Here is a 20,229-nt window from a genome sequence, read left to right as displayed (position 1 = left end):
ACTCTTATCTACAAAAAACCACCATAAAACCGAAAGTGGCACTTTGGCTCAAGTGGTAGAGTTCTCGCCTTGAGCTGAAGAGCTGAAGGACAGCGCCCAGGCCCAGAGTTCAAGCCTCACGACCAACAACAACCAAAAAAAGGCATGTGGGATTTGTTCCAGGCTCTCCTCACCGGGCTAGGGGTAAAATTATGGTAGAATACTGGGTAAGAAGAGGTTCTTCCTCCCCACTAGGCACCACTCTCCTCTTGTCGTTGGGTTGTGTGTTATCCGGCAGAGGTACTTCCTTGTTCTGTCTTAGCAGATCCATAGGATGCCGGGTGTGAATTTATATAATCTATTTCAGTGATATTAAAATTCCTCTGGTGCAGCTGGGATCATAATGTTTATTCTCAGAATGTACTGAATCACAGTCGTTTCTGAGATGAACAGAGTACAAAATTGTAGGACTTCAGGTGATGTCTGGAAGAGACACACAACAGGTAAGGGCTACTGACTAGAGGATACACATCCTTCCTGGGGCTGGAAAGCTAGTCCTTCAACAGCTGGACAAGACACAGGTCTACCTAGTTAGTTTCTAGAAGAAGATACCCATCCAGGGCTCCAACATGCCCTTTCTCTAGGTTTCTGCCAATTTATATGTCTTTGAGATGTCTGTTTCCTATTACAGTCTACCTGAGATGGTAACTGGTTCAAGGAAAACACAAATCCCTTAGTTCATTAGCTTTTATAGGTGCTTGCTTTATATCATGCCAGACATATGTCTACATCATTATGTCTCCTAAAAATATTGTCTGAAATGTTATTTCTATGTTTATGGGGGTTTTTTGCAGATTAAGTAAAGACATAGAGAATGTTTAGTGTTTTGATTTGCTTGTTTTTCTTTGCCAGAACTGTCTGTTAAAATCTTAATTCTGGCACTGTGGCTCACATCTGAAATGCTACCTACTCAGAAGGCTGAGATCTGAGAATTATGGTTTGAAGCCAGCCTAGACAGAAGAGTCTGTGAGACCCTTATTTCCAAATAACCTTTCCCCCTCCAAAAAAAAATAGCAACAACAACAAAAATCCAGAAGTAGAGCTGTGGCTGAAAAGGTAGAACACTAGGTAAGGTACAGTGCCCAGGCGTGGAGTTCAAGTCCCAGTTCCCGGTACACATGCACATGCACACATGTGCACATATACCTACACATACATATATACATACAATCTTACTCTTCACACACTGTACAGTCACTGGTGTTTACATAAAATTCAGGTGAAATATCCCTATGGAGTTTTAGTGCTAGAAAAACATTTGGATCTTATGAACTGTATACTGCTTTTCTTGAGTAAGATATGTGTTACTCTTTTTATTAGTATACATTAGTGAAGAGGTCTTATTCTTGATGACTTTGTGCTTTAGCTGCCGGAAAGCTCAGCTTTGTTTCTTATTGTTTTCATTCAATTGCAGTTCTTTTTATTAGGTTTTTCATACCTCTCATTCCTTTTAGAATAAATCCTTAAAACATGTTTTCTGGACTACATCATAACCATTTGGGGAAGTAAACATAGTAATCATGGTTCAACAACTAGTCCCTATATTAAAGGCCTTTTGAGGTTTGTGTTAGGCAGTTTGCTTAGGCTCTATGGTAGGAGGATGACAAATAGATCCTTTCCTTATCCTGATTAGGATGATTCATGTGCAGACTACTGTGGTGGGATGAGGAGGTATCTAGAGAGGAAGAAGTGTTTTAGGCCTGAGGAGGGAGACTGGGCATGCCTGTATGCTAGAGAAATGACAGGGCATAGAAGAAAGTGATCTACAATACTAATCAGCTAACAGGCAGAAATAGAACATGCGTTTGAGAATGGCAAGCAATATTTGTTCCCATGGTAGAGAATGGGTTAGTTGGTAGGATGGATGAGCAGGTAGTCAAGGTAATTTCAAGGCAGTTTCAAGATCTTTGGTCAGAAGCCTGGACTTGTTGTGTGTTATGAGGAGCCCTGCTCAATATGCTTGCTAGTCCAAGAACAGCAGGATCTTATGTGTGGTCCAGACATGATCAGGTGAGGCAGTGGAGATGGAGATGGAGATTGGAGGATCAGATGTGGTCCAGATGTGATCAGAAGAGGCAGTGGATGAGGAGATGCAGATGTTTTCCAGATAGAAGCTGTCAGGCCTGACAATATCCTGCCAGGGTGAGGGGAGGAGAGGTTTGGTAGCCCCAGGTTTTTAGGAAAGATGCCAAAAGCTGCTATGCGTTTCCCTGTGTGAATGGGCAGGCAGATGGCTCTAACCTTGAGGCAGAAGTCCTCATGGGAGGTGACAGTATTTGAATTTATCTTTCATGTGTGTATTTTTGGAGGTCAGTTTCTTTTCCTCATGCCAGTTCCTCTGCCTTGCATTTGTTAAACACATGAATAGCCAAACCAAAAATTCAGCTTGCAACAGATAGCAACAAGCCTTGATGCTCCCTCTGTCTCCTTAGAAACAGAGTTGTAACTATGGTCTTTGATTTTCATTCTAGCTCTCCAGTGAACCTCAGGCAACTGTAGAACCTGATGTCTTGCATGTGAATTATTGAAAACACTAGTCATCTTGATTCTAAGGTTTAGACTATATTCACCTGGTTTGCAATGCACCTATCAGGGTACCACTTTCTGCACTTTAATCTCCTTTTCCCAATTAAAGTAAATATTCTTTTAGCTACCTCTTCTCTTTCCCTTTTCTTATTTCAAATATCTTTCTCTCTTATTAGCAGGCACATGTCATTTGAAAGAAAGTGAAGTGAGGCATATTTGTCAGGTGGTGGGTCTCCATCATAGCAGTGGCTTCAGTCAGCTAAGAAAAAGGGCACAAGCCCTGTTTGTGGTGGGGCCAGACTAAGTCCTAAACCCTCTACAAAGAAATCCTACATTTTACAAATTACACCCAAACTGGAATCTGTTGTTTTAAACTGGAATCTCCATTGTTTTAAACTCCAAAATAATCAAGTCTTTAGGAAAGAGACTCTTCCTTTTCTACATGCTCTCTGATCTTTGGTACTTTTTTCCCTAACATGAAAAGCATTTTTGTTCTTCTGGATCACAAAAGTGCTAATTAAAGGAAGTCAAGCATTGTAGAAGATGCATAGGAAGTGAAACATCACCTCAGGACACTAGATCACAATTGTTTCCTTTTTGGGGAGTGGGGATGGGGGTGGGACTATGGCTTAAACTCAGGGCATTGCACTTGTTACACAGCACTCTACCATTTGAGTCATACTTCCAGTCCAAGTGAAACTTTGGAGGAGACATCTATGAAAATCTCTCCCTGTGCCTATTATGTATTCACATACAGCATTTGTGAAAACTGCACATATTGGTTGTCTTATACATTACATTGGGCTCTTTTGTGCAAGTTTTTCTTTGCAGTATATGTCAGTATATCATTTCTCAAAAATAATTGGGTCACCAGGCACTGGTAACTCACACCTGTCATCCTAGCTGTTCAAGAAGCTGATATGTAAGGATTGATGTTTGAAGGCAGCCTAGGCAGGAAAGTCTGTGAGACTCTTACCTACAATTAAACACCAAAAAAGCTGGAATTGATGATGTAGCTCAAGTGTAGAACACTAGCTTTGAATGAAAAGTTCAGGGATCGAACCCAGGCCCTGAATTCAGGTCCCAGGACCAGCACGTGTGCGCGTGTGTGCGCGTGCACACACACACACACACACACACACACACACGATGATGATGATGATGACAATGACGACTACACTAAGCATAATAATAAAGTCTGGCCAGGCATCACACTTGTAATCCCAGCCATTCAGAGGCAAAGGTAGGAGACCTGTGGTCTCCACTGGTTTGAGCAAAAAGCACAAGACTGTATCTGAAAAATAACTAAAGCAAAGAGGCCTGGAGATGTGGCATGAGCTGTAGAGTGCCTGCCTAGTAATAAGAATTAGAGAGAGAGAGAGAGGAGAGGAGAGAATAAAGTCTGTTTAAAGCACAACTTCGGGATATGAGGGCGATCTGGCTGTGACATCTGTCGCCGCCTTGATAGCCCGGGTTGATGTGGCTGATCTGGCTGGCTAGGCAGGTGTCTCCTTCCTTTCTCACTGAAGCTGCATGCTTAGTCAAAGAGAAGACGATCAGTCTTCAGTCAAGGGTATACAAGTAGCTGTGCTCCCCTGCTAGAACCTCCAAACACGCTGTCAAGAACAACTTCATTCATACCAGCTGATGTATGTCTGATCAGCTTCTGAATGTAATTTCATAGAGGTAGACATCGGTTCCCAGATTTCAAGATAGGGTCTTTCAGATAGCTATCCCAATTCATATGCCTAAGCAAGTTTAGCCTTTTTTTATTTTAGTGAATTGTTTGGATACATATCTCTTAATTTTTATATGAGAAAATTGTTCATCAAGAAAAGTCTATTAAAAAAAAAAGAAAAGAAAAGTCTATAGAAGCCTGGCATCTGCGATTGACAGATTTAACTCTGAGGAAACTTAAAATCTCTATGACAAAGGAAACTATAAACAAATTTGAAAAACAGTGGAATCAAACAGTAAATATTTGCACAGTACATGATATTATAAGTCAATAAGGAAAAAAACCTGTTAACCATTAGAATGAGCCAGACTAAAGTAGGATCAAGTAGGAGCCACTGTGATATTAAATGTATAAGACATCCTTCTATAGTGCTTTATTTTTATGTATTTCACATGAAAATTGAATATATTTTGATAGAAAAAAGAAGTAAATATTGATCCTTTTTTTAAAAAAATCACTTATTGTTTTAAGTCACCTATTATCTCATTGTATTTAGAAATTATCTTTACAGATTTGTTTGCTTTTTCCTGTATCTTTTTCTCCACGCTTCCTTCTTTCTAGAACAAGCTTTTCCACAGCTGTGCTCTTAGTATTTGGGGCTAGACAGTCTGTCCAGCAGGACTTTACTTCTCATTCAGTTGATGCAGAATCACTTTCCAGTTGATGACACACAATGCTGAGTTACCACAGAGAGAGGATTGTGCCAGGCCCAGCATCTGCCCTCAGGGAACAAGGCCTGGCCAGAGTGTAGGAATCTCATTCCTACCGTTCCCTCATTCACTTTGTAAGAAAGGCTCCATTATCTTTAGTAATAACAGTGTTGCCAGTCTATAAATTGGCAGCACCTTGTAATTAGTATCTTAACTAACTATATTTCCATATGATTTTTTTCAGTGCTAATCTCTTGAGTATTTCTGGATGGTGCTGACCTTTTTTACTATTGTGACATATTTTTGAGCCATTTGTAGATACCAAGTATCTTGGTCATCTTGAGTCTCCTGTCTCCATGTCTGCAATTTCAGCAGCAACAAAATAACTCCAAGAGGTACCACTAGTTCTTTACTGTTGCAGTAGACACTTGGGCAGAAGCAGGGCGCTCCTCCTGTATGGGTTTTGTAGTTGAGAAGGCCCTCTGGCTCCAACATCACTATGTCTGTAGGGTGCCTGCCTGTATGTATCGTGCTGAGGGGTGAGCCTGACACGAATGTGGATGCACAAACCAGCCACTTCCCTTCATGGTGGTCACTGCTCTTGGAGAATTGGGAAAGCTATAAGTAAGCCATTCCCTTTTTTAAAATTCTACTTTTGAGCATATCACAAGGGTCCTGGTCAGACTCTCTGGACACTCCAATGTATTCCGTGTTCACCCTCATGCCCATCAAGCTTTCCTTCCCAGGGAATATACATCCCTCCTTCCATTCTGTTTCCTTGATTTTTGCAGTTATAAATTATACCTAATGTCAAAACATTTTAATACAGCATCTATCCATAACTACATACATATTGTTCTGGTTCTGGCCATTCTGCTCCCAACAGTGTAACCACTTGTGATGGAGTAACCCCATACAGCAACCTGGAACTGTGGTAGCATAGGAGACAGTATCCCCTCACCCACACTAACCTTCAGCAGTGAGCACAACAGGCCCTCTGGGATCGGGGCAAAGAGAATTGACCTACACCCCCTCCAGCCTCAAAGAATGTCCAGACACTGAGATAGGACTGCTTGTGACTTTCTTGGCCTCTGAATAGCTTCCAGGCCTGTGTCCCTTTCCTGTGAGGCCATCTGGTCAGTGGTTAGGATTCATTATCTCTGCTTCTGTTACTCCATATCCCTCAGGCCCCTGTGTCTCCCTCAGACCCCTATGCTCCCTCCTGCCATTCACAATTGCTGCTGAATTAGCCCTTCAACCTAGCGCTGTTGCTGCTTAATAAAGGCTTAGTGGTTCTTTTCCACTAGGCCCTGTGACCTCAGCTGAGAGCTCATTTTGGCTTTTTAAGACTCAGTGCATCATCTGTACCCTTCTTGGTAGACTTGCCTCCTTCACTCCTGCCAATCCCACTCTGCACTTTCTGCTTCCAGGGCCTCTCCTTGGGCACCAACCTTATCTAGTTTGGCTCCCCTCCAGCTCCCCGGTGGAACTATCATTTTCCCAAGTCAGCTCTCTTCACCCAACCTCCCTGCAACAAGGATACTCCTTCTCCTGTGTTGTTTGTTTCTCTTCTCCAGGCCTTAGTGTCCTTGTCTACCTAATGGAGCAATAATCCTGAGCTAACAGAGTTGCACATTTTTGGTGCCAGTCAAATGTGCAAATGTGAGCATAGGCAACTCTTCATCTCTGAGGTGCTCTGGCCTAGGGCCTGCTGGTACTACATCCTTGTTCAACATGTGGAAAACTGACTTAAATGATTATTAATATAAATGGCCTCTAAAGCAGGTGTTAGTTCTCTCTCAGCTCATAATCACAAGGATATTGACTGCATTGCTTTGTCTTTGTGTCCAGATTACCAGCAGAGTCACTGACTTGAAGTTATTTGTATGGAAACTGTTGTGTTATGCTTCCAGTAGTCAGCACCAGTGGAAGCGGATGTTGACATTTGGGTTTGGGAAGCATGAACTAAATGCAGTGTTCTTGTATGTTTTTGCTAAGATTCACCCAACCTTTGTGTTCTTTGACAGAATCAGGTTTCATTATAATGCAGACAGTGTTTTAGATCTTCTTGACACTGTCTTGGTCACTGTTGAGCTTTTTAGCTTTGCTGAAGACAGCCTGAGCCATGGCTAAAGTGATCTTAGAGGCTGCTGCACATGGACAGCTCAGTACCCCAACTATTGAACTATTAAGAAGACAGGTTTCTTTTACCAAGTACAGTCAAGTCCAGTGGAGGCTGAGCTGGCCTGGGCCACACTTTTTTTTTTTTTTTTTGGTCAGTCTGGGGCTTGAACTCTGGGCCTGAGTACTGTCCCTCAGCTCTTCAGCTCAAGGCTAGTGCTCTACCACTCAAACTACAGCGCCACTTCCGGTTTTATGGAGTTTTATATAGAGTTTCATGGACTTTCCTACCCAGGCTGGCTTTGAACTGTGATCCTCAGCCTCCTGAGTAGCTAGGATTACAGGCATCAGCCACCGGTGCCTGGCTGGGCCACACTTTTATACATCACACTTGCTCAGGGTCTGGCAGTGATTTGTTCTTACTGTGGTTCTTAATTGTGCTGATGTATTGGTGTGTGGCAGAACGCTGAATTTGCATAAAGCCTGTCTTTTCCCACAGGGAGGTAGCTGTGAGGGAGGCTGCAGAGGAAGACAAACCCTTAGATAACTCATCCTGCAGTTTCTCATCTATCTCCAAAGTGAAATAAATGCTAGGTCTACCTTTTGTAGTTGTATCTTGGCATCTTGTTGACATTCACATCTGATACCAGGATGCTTACTGCAGGATGCTTACTGCTGCAAGCACAACATTGTTTGATGAAAGACAGTGGATCCCGAAATTCAAATGCTTATTTTTAAATAACTTGCCTGTGGATGCTATAGTTCTTATTCTATCTAGAAAAGAATGGGGAATGGAAAGGGAGGAGGGGGGAAAGGACAATTTGTTATGATTGCCACCTATTTTCCTAAATTATAGTTACTTATTCCAAAGCATTGCTGGCAAATATTCATAAGATAGTGTATTTGAGAACTATATGCTAATAAACCTTTACACTATGTTTAGTTTTCATTGAGTGTTACAATAGTAGAATGTTTTATGAGTACTTTTACTAGATCTTGGTTGTTTATTCAACTAACTTATTAATATTTATTCAACTAACAGAACTTCCAGAACTGGGTAAAGAAGGGTAAGTTAAAAAAATAATACACAGATTTCCTAAAGCTAAAGAGAGACACAGGTATGGAAAGATTGTTGTAGAAACTGACATCATAGAAGACAGACCCATTGGAGGCCAGCAGATGCTAAGGAAGCACAGGGAGAACAGACATCATGAGGGAAGAATAACAGCAATGCTGGGTGACTCAAAACCCCTGGCCTTCTCTGAGCCACCATTTGACAACCCTGGGACTGAGTAGATTTTGAGTCAACATTTCAATATGAAAGTTATGCTTTCAGGTCAAAAAGGAATATAGTACTTCTCAATTTCAGAACCTTCCACACATATGACCTCCCTTGGATCTGGGGTCATCATGCTTCTCGGTTTACAGAATTGCTAGTGATTTAAGTCAAGATTCATCCTGTGGAAAGGTGTGGGGAAAATGAGAAAAAGGTGCATCTTGTATACCTTCTGGGTTTGTCATCTACATAATGAAGTTTGAGAGCTGGAAAATTTGCTAAATTCCCTTCTAATTTTAAGATGTGGTAAATTTAGATTTATTTTAATTAATTGTACTATAAAATAATACTAGGAAAGAAGACTACTATAGTTTCAACTGGACATAGGGATGTTTCTCAGTGGTAGAACATTTGCTTCACTGGTTCTCCTCCCAGTATCATAATCAAACTAAACAAAACCAGGAAAGCTGGTGGTAGTGTTCATTTGCCTATAATCCCAGTACCTGGGAGCTTGAGGCAAGAGGGTTGACAGTTTAAGCTTGAGTGTGTGTGTGTCTTTGTGTCTTCGTGTATCTATCTGTTTATGAAAGATAATGTTAGCTGGAAGACCATATTGAATCTTTCTCAGCAATGATGCTGTGATGTTAAAATAACTGACTCAAGGCCAGAAGTCACATGCTTACAACCAGATTAGATGATGATGATGATGATGATGATGATGATGATGATGATAATTATTTTCTCAGTAGAATATCTTCCTAGGGAGATTAGAATAAATGAGAGTGAGGAGCTGAACAGAAGCCTGTAACCAAAGCAGACTGGAGGAGTAGATGATAGGCTCAGACCTTCATCCTGCAGGTGCTGTTGGTAGCAATCTGGATGACAGAAGATTCAAGAAGTTATGAGCCTCAGAAGACAGGATCCACAGGCCTCCTTATGTGTTGTCTGTCTCCTAGCAGATACCAGAAGCAAGAAGACACTCAGTAATGATGAGTGCCTCTTGGCACACCTAGAATTCTAAAGGCTTAGAGTGAGTGGCCTCTTGTGCTCCAGGAGTGTCATCTGACCTCAGCTGTTGAGGAAGAGCCTACTCCTGAGACTAACATTTGGTGAAACAGAAAGATTTATGTGTTTGTTCCCAGGCCCGTCCATTCTCTGAGAATACAAGGACATTAATTTAGTTACTGAATTTTGATTTTCATGAAATGTGTACAAAATTTTTTAACACTATCTGTGCTTTATTCTTATAAATTACCCATGAAATATTGGAAGGAAAAAACACTGATATGGGGGAAATATGTGCATTTATGATCTATGTGGACACAGTACTGAAACAGGACTTGTTTATGAGGACTCATGTACTCTGAAATAGGAAAATGGAAGTTTGAGAGCTTCAAATGTAAACTCCACTGCATTAGTTTTCAGTTTTTAAAGTATTCATACTCTATCAGGAAATACTACTGTTAGCCCAGTGCCAGTGGCTCACGCCGGTAATCCTTGCTACTCAGGAGGCTAAGATCTGAGGGTTGTGGTTAGAAGCCAGCCCCCGAAGAAAAGTCTGTGAGACTCTTCAATAACCACCAAAAGCCAGAAGTGGAGCTGTGACTCAAGTGGTAGATCACTATCCTTGGACAAAAAAATAAAAGCTCAGAGCCAGTGTGAAAGTCTTGCATTCAAGCGTCAAGCCTGGCAAAAGAAGGAAAAGGAAAAAGGGAGAGGGAAAGGGAACCAGTTTACAGTGGAAAGGATTTTTCACTCACTCACTGTGTTCTGAGGACCTTACAGTCTACTTCCACCAGATGTCTCCCTTGCCTACCTTGGTTTAGGGTTGTTGGTTTCTAATAATCTTGGGACTCACTTTGTCCTGTTGGTGTAAAAGGACTGACTGTGAGGCCTAGATTAACTCACTGACAGCTCAAGGAATACCAGTTAGACTCAAAGGGACCTAATATTCCTATCCAAAGTCTCACTAATAAATTTAATTGTTAAAGAGTATAACTTTCAGTTTTGAGATTATCAGCATGTAACTGAAAATACATTTAAACCAGTAGGCTTATATGGACCATATATTACTGCCACTTTGGGCTCCAAAGAGAAAATATACAAACTTTTGTTTCTGACAGAGTGCAAGAAGTTGTCGTCTTTGCTACATGTAAAACCCAGGCTCTTTATTGAGAGCCTTGTATGTCAGATGTTGGAAACACAAACTGTTTATAATAAATTCCTTACTCCAGAAGAGCTAGCAGATCAGCACTTAGGAAAAACTATGATTAAGTATATGGGTAATGGGAGTATGAAGAATGGACTTTGAAGAGTTTGGGCTTGAAATTTGATGTGATGCCCAGCAGGTAAAGAAACAAGTGGCTAGTGAACAGGAGGAATGACTTGGTTATAAGAGAGAACAAAAAAAGGTCTGATGTGTTTGGGGTTAAACTTTTGTGTACTCATGACTGTAAATTTTCTTGTTCATTAGCTATGGAGCCCAAGTAAAGAGCTGTATTCTGCACATTTACAAAAAAAATAATCTGGACTGGGAAGGTGGCTCAGTGGTAGAGCGCTTGCCTTGCATGCCTGAGGCCCTGGGTTCTATTCCTCAGCACCACATAAGCAAAAAAAAAAAAAAAAGCCGGAAGTAGCGTTGTGGCTCAAGTGGTAGAGCACTAGCCTTGAGCTGAAGAGCTGAGGGACAGTGCCCAGGCCCAGAGTTCAGGCCCCACGACCGGACCCCCCCCAAAAAATAATAATCTGTGGCTGAGAAGGTGGCTTAGTGGTAGAGTGCTTGCCTTGCATGCATGAGACCCTGGGTTCGATTCCTCAGTACCACATAAGCAGAAAAAGCCAGAAGTGGTGCTGTGGCTCAAGTGGTAGAGCGCTAGCCTTGAGCTGAAGAGCTGAGGGACAGCGCCCAGGCCCCATGACTGACAAAAGTAATAATCACAATAATAATAATAATGTGCATATATGTATAGACATTGCATAAGAGACATGGACTACAGGGTTTTGCTGGACATATTATATAATATGAAAGAAGAAACTAGGGATTTCGATATGGTCTGAATACTATACATTAGTATTAATGTACTGGGTTTTTTTTGTTGTTGTTTTTTGGTCAGTCATGGGGCTTGAACTCTGGGCTTGGGCGCTATCCCTGTGCTCTTCAGCTCAAGACAAGCTCTCTACCACTTGAGCCACAGCACCACTTCTGGTTTTCGAGTGGTTTATTGGAGATAAGAGTCTCATGGACTTTCCTGCCTGGGCTGGCTTTGAACCATGAGCCTCAGCTCTCAGCCTCCTGAGTAGCTAGGATGACAGGCATGAGCCACGGGCGCCAGGCTAATGTATTGTTTTTTGAAAGAAATATTCAATCGTGTCTGAGTAGATTAATTAAAAAGTCCTCAAACCAAATAGCATTAAGATATAGTTAGGAAACAAATTGAATTTTCTCCTTGTAGAAATAATTTCTAAGCGCCTGGCTCCCATAGATAATATAGTCAGCAGCCAAATATGTAGGATAGTAACTAGTATCAGACATTACACAAAAATTAGACAATGGGACATAATAGTCAAGTAGTAAGCTTTTTTGGCTTATTTCACATTAATAATTATTTGCCTATGTATATTCCCAAGAACAAGACAAAAAAATTCAGCTTGTTAGTCTAACATCTAGTATAAGGAACATGCTAGGATACACTTTATCCTTGTGTCTGCTGTGGCCCCCGAAGCACTGGAAAAACTAAACCTTACCTGTTTTTCTTCTTGACTAATTGGATCATTGGCAAATCATTCAGCTGCTGGAAGGACTCAGGAATGTCTGCCCTAGGGAGTAGGAGGGAAAGTGCCTCCACCTTTCATCCCAATCAAGACTGCTGACTTGGTGGATACTTCAAACCAGCCTGTGTCAGGTATTGCCCAATGAATCAGTAAGCCTTGGCCTCAGGCCAAGAGCACTGCATGACTGAACCTCTCAAGATCACTGCCTACAGTGGCTCTTCCCACTTCTTGGTTGGGGAACTAAAGCTGGTATTGGAACCTTGGGACCTTACTGCAACTCAGTGTCACTTGTTCTGGTCTGCATGTGAACCCTTCTTTCTCCCTGTTTTTCACACTTTTGACACTGTCCACTTTGAACATTAAATTACCTGGTCACCCTGTGTCTCTCCCTATGGCCAGGCAGATAAGGAAGTATCTGACAGTAATTAACCTTGGGTGATTATAAATGAGTAGAGCTTAGAGTTAAGGGGTGGGGTGGTATGGGCTGGTGGGACAGTGCTATTAGGAGTTAGAAGGTAGATGACTAAGCACTGCGGGGAAAGGTTTAGAAGGGAATTGTAGACATTTAGTGTACTAGCCAGGCTAAGAAGAGACAAAGCTGAAATCCTGACAAGAAAGAGGAGGTGGAGACCATATAACAACCATTTGAGTTTTTCTCTAAGTCACTGAGAAAAAGGTTTTATTTTTTCTTTCTGCTTCTGTTTCTTTTCCTCCTTCCTGTATAGCCAGTCATCCATCCTTCAAAACCCAATTGGGAACTTAACCTCACAGAATGGTGAAAATCATTAGAAGCCTAACAAGGAAGAAATAGTCGCTGAAGTACTTTGAGGCTGGTGAGCTAAGGAATCATGTTAGAATAGAGGGGCGAATGATAGTGAAGAGGGAAAGGTAGGATACCAGAGACAGATAGATACAGAGACAAAGAGATGGAGACAGTTTATATATATATATAGAGAGAGAGAGAGAGACAGACAGACAGACAGACAGAGACAGGGAGAGGGAGAGAGAGTGGGGGGGGGAAATAGAAAAAAAAATAAAAGGACAAAGGGAGAGAAGAATAGGAAACAAGCTACATCTTGGGAGGCCTGCCAGTAGGTTCAGGTTCTACCAATTGAGGCCAGCCAGGTTTGCAGGCATCAGAAGCCTGAACCATATGACACATTACTTCTATTAAGAAGCTTGAGCTTCTCTGGATTCTTTTGGTGTTCTGGCTTCAGGACACAGCAGTAGCTTTGTGTGGCCATACTCACCATAGGAGATGAGGCCGAGTGAATAAGACTTCCTGGTTTCCTTCTCTGAGGCCTCAGCAAGGGGGGCATTGGTGGTAACAGCAGAGTGATTGAAAAGGACAAAGGAAATTAATCTTTTCTTGACTTCCATATTTCTTCAGTGGAATCTGGGTGCATAATTGCCTCTTAGAAGAAAAGTGCTAGATCTCTAGAATCAAAAAACAAGTCCACTGCCAGGCACTGGTGGCTCACACCTATAATCCTAGCTACTCAGGAGACTGAGAGCCGCAGATTACAGTTCAGAGCCAGCCAGAGACTCTTGTCTACAATTAACTTTCAGAAAACCAGAAGTGGCACTGTGGCTCAAGTGGTGGAGTGCTGGCCTTGCGTTTGAAAAAGCTTAGGAAGAGTGCCTGAGTTCAAGCCCCAGGACCCTGTTGGGGGTGGGGGAAAGGTCCACAGTGATCACTACCTAGTTATTAAACTCTTTACTGACAATAACCATTCCTGTGTGTAGCACACCAAGGTTATTGGATAGAGGTTTTGTTTTCCTTACAGTAATAAGCGTGACCAACCAAGTAAAGTGGTAAGACTCAACACACATACGGACCCCAGTCAGCAATGTCCTATCCAGAACTTTGGAGGGGGTGGAAGGAGCTTCTGGCCCAGGAATAATGCCCACCCTCTCAGGAGTCCACATCTGGGTGCAGCTGGGAAAGGATAATGTGAGAAGGGCTAGATTAAAATGGTTGCCCATTAGCCAGATGCCAGTGGCTCACGCTGTAATCCTAGCTACTCAGGAGGCTGAGATCTGAGGATCACGGTTCAAAGCCAGCCCGGGCAGGAAAGTCCGTGAGACTCTTATCTCCAATAAACCACTGGAAAACCAGAAGTGGCACTGTGACTCAAGTGGTAGAGCACTCACCTTGAGCTGAAGAGCTGAGGGACAGCACCCAAGCCCAGAGTTCAAGCCCCACTACTGACCAAAAATTAAAAAAAGGTTGCCCATCATGGCAGTTGTTGGGTATCAGTGTCCCCCATACTGTCCCCATGCTAGCCAAAGCCAGAGAAAGCTGCAGGGCTAAATGAATTCTTTCTGAGACATCTTATCATTGCTGTCTACTATGGTTAAGGAGCATTTAGATATCCTAGTCAAGGTTCTTGTTACACTCCTATAGCCCCTCTGGAGCTATTGCCAGACCCTTAAACAGTGTTGACTATGTATCATCCCTCCACCACTGTAAGTTCAAGAGGAGTAATTCATAGATACCCAACAGAGCCCCAGTCAAGGACATGGAGCATTGTTGGTCCCCATCACTGTATAGGAGATACCCTTGTTTGTCCTGGTCCTGGGTAGCATTCAGTGTCACTCTCATTGTGCATGGATGTGTTCCCTGTTCCAGTACTAAGTAGATCATTCTCACTGTTGAGGGGCTAGGTGCTCTGTCCTAGCCCTAGTTGGTATGGTAGGCACTCATGTCCCTTATCCTGGTCCTGGTGGTATGGTGGGTCACTCTTGTTGTATAAGCCATGTCATCATTTGCCCTGGTCTTAGGTGGTACAGTGGGTCACTCACTGCACAGAGCCATTTCCTCATGTGTCCTGGGCCTAGGTAGCATGGTGGATTATTCTTGATGTGTAGGTCATATCCTTGTTAGTTCTGGTCTTGGGTGACACGGTGGGTCGCTCTTGCTGTACAAGGCCATGCTTTTTGGTTCTAGGCAGCCTGGTAGTTCTTGTCATCCTCTAGGCTATGGTTGTGGACTCCAAGTCAATATTTACTCATCAAGAACTAACTATCATTATATCACTGAGGCAAGCCTTTCTTGAAGAATGGAAATTGAATCTGTAATCTACAATGTAATCTACAAAATGAAGACTTGTTTCAGTTTATTTTATCCTCTTTACTGCTCTGACTTAAAACAGATTTTGTGTATTTGTATATTTGATTATTTTCAACAAATTTCACTTACTCATTAACAAAGAATATCTCAGAAATACTCATCTTGCAAGATGAAAAATGCAACTAGGAAACATGTGTAATGAGTAAGTGTAATTTGCCATTTATGTGTGTGTGAGTAAATTTTGTGGTTTGAACATTGAGCAGTTTTAGTTAGGATTTATAAAAGTTTCTAAAACTTTTTATATTTAAAATGGAGAAAAGTATCACTCTTGAAAACTCTCATGCAAAAATTTTAAATTCTATGAAATAGTATTTCCTTCAAGATAGTAAAGATTTTCTAGTAGATTTTTATGCTGTCAAACAAATTACATATTTTAGTGTATGATTAACTTCACAGGTTCTATCTATGAAGTATAAACATACAAATAGATCCATCAACTACAACAAAACCTTAGGGAAGGACAGTTTATAGCTAAGTATATTTGCAGTCAGAGGCATGGCATGGCATGGTTTGCAGACATCAGGGACAGTGACCAGTGTGGTCCTGTGGAGGCCATCAGTTTTCTCTATGCAGAGCAGTGTGGAGATCTCAGGACAAGGGGTTTATAGAGGGCATTCATTATATGTGCTTCTACTTGATTGGTGAAATTCTATTAGGTGACTAAAGTTTTATATTGTAGACAGACTACAGGTAGGTCTTAGTTAAAAATAGTAAAAATAGATTTTATTCTGTAGATGCTCAGAGTCGGGGAAAGAGCTAAAATCTCTGATTTTACCCAAGTGACTAGGGTTTTACAAGAAGATGGAGGAGGGACTGACCAAGGTACTCAGAGTGGGAGATGAGGAATGGGAAGGTATGGGGCTGTATCGGTGTGGAAACTCCCTCTGCCTGACAGGCCTTCTGAAATAGAAGTTAGGCCCTTACCCTACCATGGTACTGGGAGATGGGCCCATCCTTCATGGTTACAATTCAAAGGACGGGCTCAGACTTGGAGAACAATCCTCAGTCATTTCTAAGGGACAGGAAAAGGGTACATTGGTGAATCCAGCTTTAACAGAGGCTTGAGAGATGAACTTATCACCTTGTGTAGACTGGATAGAGAGTAATTTCTTTTGACAGCAGACCATATCTCGATAGCAACTGAGAAGAGCTCAGGAATGAGTCCTCAGGCAGCAGTCACCATAAAGGGAGATGGGCAGTACTTTGCACAGTTATCCTATGACACTAGAGTAAGTAGAGACACTAGAGTAAGTCCAACTGTATGTTCAGCATGTTGTTTTACTAGAAGATGTGAAAGAATCAAATGGCAGGGGGACCAGCTCTGGATAAACACAAACGGAAAAGGAGGAAATGTACTCATTAGCTTACTCATGGAACTGTAACCCCCCTGTATACTATTTTTACAAAATAGTTTTGGTGTTTTTTTTTTACAAATAAAAAATAAAAAAACAGGAACAAAATCTATTCTCTGAGACTGCTGAGAAGACAACAGTTGGTCTTCCTGGGACAAAGCCAAGGTCTCTTCTCACTGTAGCTACAACTGACAATGCTGATCCACAATTAGCAGACATTTCCAGTCTGTCATTACTTTTAAAAAAAGAAATGTAATACTGACTTTGCCTTCAAGGCCTGTAGTGAAAACAAATATAATGTATTATATATTATATAATGTATTATAATTTCTTTTTGTCTAAGATTAGAGTCCTGCTGACCCACATCCCAGGCCCTCTGGGTACCTTCTGTCCCAGTTGGTCTGAATTGGCCATATGCATTGCCCAGAGCTGGGACAAAGGACTGGAAGTTTGTTATAGCTTTTGACTGAGCAGACTTTACTTGGCTTTGGATATGCTTCCAAAATGATACAGTATTTAACTATGTGGTAGGATGTATTTCTTGATGGATGGAACTGATATCTTTCTAAACCTTACCATTTGACCTGGTCCTGAGTTTTCCACTGGCATCATACAGGGATGATCCTCCTATGGCCTTCTCCCAATCCTGCCAACAATGCCCAGCACAGCAGACTCTGGGCACATATGGCTCTTACACCTGTATTTTAGTTGAATAAAGTAAGATCTAACATTTGGTCTCTATGTCACTGGAACCACACACATATATATCTGTCCCAGTGACTACAACAATGAAAAAGGACAGCACTGACTTGTTGGTTTCAGGACAGAGGAAGACAGAGCTGCATTGAAGTGTGGCAACAAAGTGCAGCAGATGCATCGATGTAAATGTGATGGGCAGGACTATTGGGTTAACTCCCAAGGAGGGACTGTCACTAAGGCATGTAGGGAACAGAAGTTAGCATGGTAATCAGAGAAATGCTCCGCATAGGCCACACAGAGCCAGTGACAGCAGTTGAATGCTTGCACTGGGCCTGAGGACTACAGGACCATTACTATTCTTTGCAGGAGTGCTTCCTGGGGAGGCAGGGAAGGCTGCTAAATCCAGCCATGCTTGGGTCTGGCAAGTCATACAGACATCAGCCATGATGTCAGCATGCATCATTTCCTTCATTGTCAGATATTTATCATGTCCTCTCACCTACAGCATCTGTGCTTTGAAAACTGATTGCTGAGCTTCAGTGCCTATTGCAAAGAGTACTTGGTACTGTTTTACTTTTATAGGACACTGGCTACCCAGGAGGCAAGCCTGTGTGACCTAGTCACTCTGTTTTTAAGGAAACAGAAAAGGATTGTGGAAAATACTTTTGTTGTTATTGGTCATGGGGCTTGAAATCTGGGCCTTCAGCTCAAGGTGAGCACTCTACCACTTGCGCCACAGTGCCATTTCTGGTCTTCTGGTGATTAATTGGAGATAAGAGTCTCATGAGTCTTTCCTGCCTAGGACAGCTTTGAACCAGGATCCTCAGATCTCAGCCTCCTGAGTAGCTAGGATTACAGGTGTGAGCCACCAGTGACCAGCGTGAAAAATATTTTAAAATTATGAATAAAACATTCTCAGGACTAGTGTCTTGTTCAAGTGGTACAGCACCTGTCTAGCAATCACAAAGTTCTGAATTCAAATCTTACTTCCAAAACAGAAAGAAAAAAGAATCTCATTAGACTGTGACATAAGGAAGAACTAGATTAATACTTTCCCTGGTTAACCAGTGACTTTACCATGTGTAATTATTTTGTCCATAATTATTTACATATTCTCAGAAATCTGAAACAAGTAGACACTAGGGTTTTGCCTGTAACATATGCATTACATCTTTGTTTAAGAAACTTACAGTTTAGAAGTGAAAATTATATTGCAGACATTTTAAAAAGTTAACTTTACTACAATCCTTCAACATCTTATATTGGTGATAATTATGATTCTGGTCATTTTCCTAGCATTATCCTCTGCTGCGGCTTTGAAGATACCATAGGGTTGTAACTGTGAGTTACATCAGGGTGTAACACTGGTTACGATGTCCTGACATGCTTTATTCAGGATTGTTTCAATAGGTACAAGAACTACCGCAATGGATCTTCACAGGGGAAGGCAGAGGGGACTCAGTCTAAACGCAGTAAAGGTAGGTGGGGATTTAGAGCCAGGAGAAGGTGCACTGGTGGATGAATCTATAAAAAGATACATTAGAGCTGAGAACCAGTGGCTCATGCCTATAATCCTAGCTGCTAAGGAGGCTGAGATCTGAGGATCATGGTTAGAAGCTAGCCCAGGTAGGAAAATCCAAGATACTCTTATCTCCAATTAACCGTCAAAAAAGTTGGAAGTGAAGCTGTGGCTCCAGTGGTAAGGTGCTAGCTTTGAGCAAAAGAGCTCAGGGACAGGGCCCCACCCAAATTTCAAACCTCCAAGACTGGCACCAGAAACAAACACATTAAGGGAAGGGAGGGGATTCTGGCTAAAGTGACCTGATAGGATTCTTGATTTAGGCAGGGCAAGGGCAAGCGAACAGACGTCCCCTGCAGAGTATGGAGGATGAGGAAATAAGACAGCTATCCAGGATAATCAGTCATGAAGGGAAGAGTTGTGTCTAAACTGGCTTAGCAGAGTTCTTGCTAAGACTGGATTTTAGGACTACGTGCATTAATGTGTGTTCAGGGTCCTGACTGCAGTTTGGTCAAGGTAAGAATCTTAGTCAGTGGACATCTTTCCATCTAGATTTGCATGTGACTAATGTTTAAGGAATGTTTTCTGGTTCAGCAGGTAACAGCAACATAATGAAAAGCATAATTATAAGAAATACGTAGGTCCATGGTGCTGAGAAGTTGGCTCAGTGGTAGAGTGCTTGCCTCTTATGCATGAGGCCCTGTGTTCAATTCCTCAGCACCACATAAGCAGAAAAAAGCCAGAAGTGGTGCTGTGGCTCAAGTGGAATGGTGCTAGCCTTGAGTTGAAGAGTTGAGGGACAGAGCCCAGGCCCAGAGTTCAGGTCCCATAACCACCACCCCCCCCCAAAAAAAAAAAAAAACTAAAAATAAATACCTAGGTCCAAAAGTACATAAAATCAGTACCTATAAGATACTTGAGTTTTGTGATCTAGTGACACAAAGTCCACTTAATCTGAAGTTTACAAATGGTTTTGTCACTAGATTTACATTTTCTTCCATGTTATAATTATCCTCAGTCTTTCTAAGAATAATTCTTCAAAATAAATTTCTTATTTCACTTAACTGTGCAAGTTATTCGCAAGTATCTTATTTTCTCACTTGCCATGTAACCTGTAGTGGCTGGAGGTATGTGATTTTAATAAGATAGAGGGTGCTATCTTTCTATATGAGCTCATATGCAGGGCTTTATGCAATGCTTCATGTTCTGCAAGCTTTAAAAACTTTAGGACCTATTGGAGAGTAGCCCCGTGGGTACCAAACACCAGGATAGCTTGCCAAGCTGATCTTGAATGCTTACTTGCTTCTTTGGCTGCTCTGAATATGTATTGACTCATGCAGTCTGCTCAGAAGCCCTGGGATACCAGGAGATGATTTATAGGCCAAAGTACAATTTGATACATTAG

At 41.8% G+C, this 20,229-nt stretch overlaps 1 protein-coding gene across 2 annotated transcripts in view; it reads left to right on the top strand.

Annotated features, from left to right (window-relative positions):
* LOC138810515 (glutamate-rich protein 1-like) overlaps positions 1–20,229 on the top strand; it is a 55,094-nt gene that overhangs the window by 22,070 nt on the left and 12,795 nt on the right. The window contains exon 2 of one of the 2 annotated variants that reach the window (XM_069997747.1): positions 18,702–18,783. The exons of the other annotated variant lie outside the window; for it this stretch is intronic. Coding sequence (XP_069853848.1) covers positions 18,702–18,783 — 82 coding nt within the window. The remainder of the gene's footprint in view (positions 1–18,701; positions 18,784–20,229) is intronic. 2 annotated transcript variants of the gene reach the window in all.

Source organism: Dipodomys merriami, unplaced genomic scaffold (genome assembly GCF_024711535.1).
Source record: "Dipodomys merriami isolate MVZ:Mamm:240054 unplaced genomic scaffold, mDipMer1.0.p SCAF_1038, whole genome shotgun sequence".
NCBI lineage: Eukaryota > Metazoa > Chordata > Mammalia > Rodentia > Heteromyidae > Dipodomys > Dipodomys merriami.
The sequence above is the reverse complement of the archived record's forward strand: the minus strand, read 5'-3'. Positions and strand labels throughout refer to the sequence as shown.